General features: G+C 34.9%; 1 protein-coding gene across 8 annotated transcripts in view; it reads right to left on the reverse strand.

Moving 5' to 3' along the window:
* Window positions 1-4,138, reverse strand: part of LOC107709459 (prominin-1-A-like) — a 36,655-nt gene extending 32,517 nt beyond the window's left edge. For all 8 annotated transcript variants that reach the window (XM_016513947.1, XM_016513946.1, XM_016513949.1 and 5 more), the window contains exon 1: window positions 3,587-4,138. In XM_016513947.1, the coding sequence (XP_016369433.1) occupies window positions 3,587-3,836 (250 nt within the window). In that variant the 5' untranslated portion in view covers window positions 3,837-4,138. The remainder of the gene's footprint in view (window positions 1-3,586) is intronic.
* Window positions 4,139-5,723: the final 1,585 nt, after the last annotated feature.

Below are 5,723 nucleotides of genomic sequence, written 5' to 3' on the forward strand. Positions count from 1 at the left end.
AAAAAAAAAAAAAAAAGTTTTGATGTAACATTACGTGATGTTACAGTATTGCCTCTTATATTATACACAGTGTTATCCTGAAAATTACCCATTTTTATTTTAGAGAGTCTAAATGCAATATGTGTGTGTGTGTGTGTGTGTGTGTGTGTGTGTGTGTGTGATATGGCAACTCTTTATCTCTTTATCAGGAAAGGGTACCACTGGTTATAATGGCATATGGTTAATCCTCTTACACTGGTCTTGCTGTTGGGCAGTTAAGTGGTCCCTCTCCCTTAATGCTTTCTTTCCCCCTTTTTTCCCTTCTTCTACCAAACCCCATTCCTCTCCTATTTAATCCTTAGCCCCCTATTCACACACTCTCACTTCCTTCCCTCCTTTTCTCACAGAAACAACAAGCCACACTGAACAGTTGAAGTCTTCGAAAGCAGTACAGTATAATATTATATAACATGTTGACAAATAAAGACACATTGTCTAAACAGAGGGAACAGCACGTCACACACAGACAATGCCAGCATAACTGGGTCATATCTGGGTGTTGATCTTCCTGTCCTTCAATTACAGTGCAGTTTTTTTTTTTTTAAATCCAGTGATCAGTGATATTAAGCTTTATCTGGGCTGAGACGAAGGGAGTCCCCGGATTAAAGCCCAGACCTTAGATAGAATGAATGTCGTGATATTAAACTGTATTATGTCTATCATGCATAAATCCATCTATTCCTTCACAGACAACACGCTCCAACTGTGTTCAAACCTGTGAGCTGTGACTAATCTGGAAAAGAGTTGCAGACAGACGGAATAGAGAAATATAGCTTTATATAGGTCTTTAACCTGAACCATGTGTATATTACTGCTGTTTAATCCAGTAATCCAGCCTCATCTCCACATCAGAAGTACCTTTCTATAAGATCAGGAGTTACAAATCTGCAAAGAATGATTTAGCGGTACTAAAGAGATTGCAGAGGGAATAATATCTGTTTGTGGCTTGTGTTTGATGTGTGTCTGTCTCTAAATCCACACCCACATATTTACAGATTAAAAATGGCATCCCATTTCTTATATTGTGATATTTTTCATTAAAATTGGTTGGTTAAGGTCAGAAATATTGCAAAATGGTTGTTTTTTTGGTCAAATGTTTTGTTAGGAGTATTGCATTGCATGTACCTTTGGAGCATATGGCACTCAGATTATCAGTTTACCTGATTGGCCAGGTGACTCATAGAGCTAATTGGTTAGGCAGCAGGGACTTAACCATGCAATCCTATTCTACTCTAAAAACACATATACACACACACACACACACACACACATACACAAGCGCTCCTCTATGCTCAACATGCTGACCTCACAAAGAAATCCACCTGCCAACAGCCTGACCTTAAATAGACCAGGGCTAGTTGTCACATTTTTTTGTCTGCAGTGAATGTTTCTTAGGGTAGGTTTATTTTTGAAATTTCCTTTCTGTTCCTTTCATGGCCCTTACATACCATGAAGTCTAAAAATATAGATACAATATGAATATAAGATATTATATAAAATATTAAAATTTTCACTAATATTGCCATAATGGGGCATATTGCCACACTATATACACAGATACACATATATAAAAGAATTGTAAAGCACAAAACAATTCTTAATATTATTATTGGTGATATTTACAAAAATATCAACATGAGATAAACACTATTTTGCACATAATTCCGGTCTCTATGCACTCCTCATTACCTCACAGAATAAACCGAACATCACTTTTTTAATTATACCTGGAAATCTGTGCATTAATGAACGTTACTGTTAGTACAAACAGTACAGTATCAAAACCAGTGCAGTCTTATCCTGTGTTTAGTAATAATTTCCATACCAACATATCCATACTTTCTGCAGGTTCAGAAAGCAAATGATGAATGAATTATGAGTGGATCTTTGAGTGCATCCAGGCATAACATTATATCATATCACATTATTTCAATTCATTTATTTATGGCAAGCCATTTTTTTATTTATTCCTTAAGTCTAACTAGTATTACTTTTTATGTTAGAGGTGCAGATTGTTTAAAAATATGTGTCTATGTAAATCAGAGATTTGTGCTTCACTGTTATTGTATATCCATCATTATTATTATTATTGCCCTGTTACAAAATTACAAATCAAAACGGATGGCATTATGTTTTCTCACTGCACACTTCTCTGCTCTTCCTGCAAATTACTGTAATTATCTTAACTGCGACCGGCTTGACCAAATCTGCCACTAACCATTGCATTCTGGTCCATTCAGGAAGAAAGTGCTACATTGTGTATGTGTGATGTGCAGTATAACCAAATCACAAAATGAAAAAAAAAAAATATATATTTTTGACATTTTTCTGTAAAATTGATATTGAATTTTGAATTGAATAGTAATGTCAAGCATGATCATCATTTTCATAATTGATCATTGGTGTTACTTCTAAATACTTGAGTAGTTGTGCCTATCTCTATACTAGTACTTATTCCAGTAGCGAACATGTGTTCAATTAGTTACACATTTACAGTTTCTTGAAGGTAACAAATGAGATGTATACTAGTGTCTCATATCTACTTATCTACAAATTCGCTAATATCAAATAAAAAGTACAAGTAAGTTAATACTAGTCATTATTAACCATTTGTTACCAGGAACAATGTAATTTTTATCATGGTAACTGAATACATATTAAGTCACTACTGCAATAAGTGGGCCTAGTATATAATGAATAACAAGTGAATTTAAAACTCAGATTACTAGTTAATTAAACTGGCCACTATTAACATATAAAGAGGTAACACTGTATTTTACAGTGTCCTTGTTAAAGTGTTATATGTCTTAGTAATAACAGTAAATTATGTACAATTACAAGCAACTTATTTATTTACTAATTTATTAAAGTTGCAAATAAAACAAAGATTACTGGAGTATGTTTTACAAAAAATACTATTTGTGTTTCTTCTTAACTAATTGTGAAATTTATTAGCTATTTCTGACCAAAAATTATTTAAGTTATTTTTGGTGTATAGTAAATACATGTTGTTATACATATTACTCAATACTTACTTGTGTGTTTCCTCTGTAACAGGGACACCTTAAAATGTTACAGTAACACTTTATTTTAAGGTGTTCTTGTTACACATGTTACATGTACTATTATAATGACAATTAGTTATGCATAATTACATGCAAGTAACCCTAAGCCAAACTCTAATCCTAACCCAACCCTAACCATATAGTAAGTACATGTAGTTAATTAATATTACTCAGTACTTAAATGTATAATTACACTGTAACAAGGACACCTTAAAATAAAGTATAACCAATGATACCGTTAAGTGTGATGTGTTACCAAAGATTAGATTTAAGAAATATAAATGTTAAAACGGCTTGCCATAAGATGCCATAAGAAGTCCTTTATCTGATACTAAAGCATGCACTTGCTATATTCATCTATCCTAAGTCTACAACACACTTCTGTAAGAATATGGACGTTTGCCATGTGAAACTGGCCCACAAATACACACGCAAGAATGTGGAAAACTTTTGCGCGTTCTCAAAGCCAGTGTGCATCTCACCTTTCGGGAAAGGGTTGGGTTGAACCACGTACAGAAACGCGTGGACCATGTGGAAAAGAACGCCGATGGGACCCGGTTCGTAATATGCGTGCGTTTCGTACACCACAGACGGCACGAAGCCAAAGTCCAACGTTTCGACCGGCACTCTCAGCATCATGCTGCGCGGAGACGAATCCCGGCGCTCCTCTCGGGCTTCGCTGCTCGTGAGACCCGAGCACATCACCAGCACGAGCCCCACTTTCCACCACATGTCTATTAGTCCTTTACGCGGGGTGCTTTTGATATATAACGGGAGGGAACGAAAAGTGGAGGAGAGATAAAGTGAGGTAAAAGTATATTTGTTTGGAATGCTCTCTAGTCCTCGACATCAAAAATACAAATTAGAAAAAAGAAAACAAATCAATAATGAAAAAAATATATTCCAGCCGATGGGTTTATTCCCCGTTTCCTTTTGATGGCTTCATGGTAAACATCCCTCCGTTCTGGAGAGCTCAAGATGAGCTGCGTGTCTGTCTGACCTGCGCCTCCCGCTGCGCTCTTCTCTTGTCTAGTGCAGTCTTAGTGCACGCGCACTGGAGATGGCTTTAGAGGAAAATCACGTTAAGCCAAGTCAAAGTATGTCATTCCTTTCCTCTATGAAAGAAGCCGAAATGCCTACAGCATTTTACACAATACAGACACAATTCCAAACTGACAATACTGTCAGTAACTGCAGATATGAGCCAATTGTGTAGGCTTCTAACTTTGGACACTGTTTTCTTCTAAAAGGTTGATTTTTATTAAAAGTCAGATTTTAGTAAATGAACAGATTTCAACTTGCGTGATTTTGTATGAAGGTCACAAAACTCTTTTTCCATGTTTTATCATGCATTTTTCTGGTTTATTTATTTGGAACAAATTCAAATGAATTGTAAAAAGCATCATAACATGATGAAATGATTATGTATGCATTGGTTGATCACAATTTCATAAGGTTAATTAGAGCTTAAACATCATATCACATGTATATAATAACTGCTATAAATCCTCTTTATTTTAGATTCTTTTTTTCTATTTTTATTCTATTCTTTATTCTGCTCTATAGAAATTGCACAGATATGAAGGCATTGTTCCATTTATGAATTATTTTATATGTACTTCACCAAATATTTTAATTTCTTAGACCTACTGTGGTTATCAGACTCAACAGTCAAAGAATGATGATAACTTATGATTCCCTTTCATGGGAACGAGACACTGCGTCCTCTAGGGGTCGCTATGGGGAACGCCTCGTCGTGACCGTCACAACTTTAGAGCAATAGAAAGTTTAACTATCAGTCGTTGTTTACAAAAATACACAGTAATATTCTCTTTCATGCAGTCAGAAAGTCAAATGAGCAGAAAAGCAGCAACTCGGACTCTGCCAAGACACTAGCTGATGGTCTTCTTCACTGAAATGTCCCACAGCTACATTTGGAACAGCTGAAAAGCCTCTGTGCGGCTGTGTGTGCATGGACATGAATACCAACAAACAGGGACAGAGAGTGAAAGACAGACAGAGAAAGAGGCCACAGTTTGTATTGTCAGTCAGCACAACCAAAATCGACATGCACATCTCAGAGAAACAGAGAAACAGAAAAAAAGAGCTTTCAAAGTGTATCATAGAGCACATTGAAGTTAAAAGTTCAGTAAAACAGGGAAAAATAATGATTACATTCTTTTGGTCTTTATCCGTAAACACAGTTGTTTCATTGTTTTTAAACTGTAGCTCTTATCTAAAAAAACAAATTTAAAAATTAGATTATTTTAATATTTAATATTATGTATCATACCCTGAGATGATAAAAATCTCTCAAAATTCAACTACAGTCACATGTATTTCTGGTAATTATAACATACCTTTGAAATTACATAGTTTATATACGTGGTGGGGTCTAAAAGTCAAAATACAATTTAAACCTGGATACAATTTCTTAGAATTTTTAAATACCTGAAGAAACATGGTAAAATTATTAAAATATATATTAAAGGGGTCATATGATGCGATTTCAATTTTTCCTTTCTCTTTGGAGTGTTACAAGCTCTTGGTGCATAAAGAAGATCTGTAAAGTTGCCAAGACTAAAGTCTCAAATCCAAAGAGATATTCTTTATAAAAGT

The sequence above is a fragment of the Sinocyclocheilus rhinocerous genome, unplaced genomic scaffold (assembly GCF_001515625.1).
Source record: "Sinocyclocheilus rhinocerous isolate Xijiao unplaced genomic scaffold, SAMN03320098_v1.1 scaffold1648, whole genome shotgun sequence".
Classification (NCBI taxonomy): Eukaryota; Metazoa; Chordata; class Actinopteri; order Cypriniformes; family Cyprinidae; genus Sinocyclocheilus; species Sinocyclocheilus rhinocerous.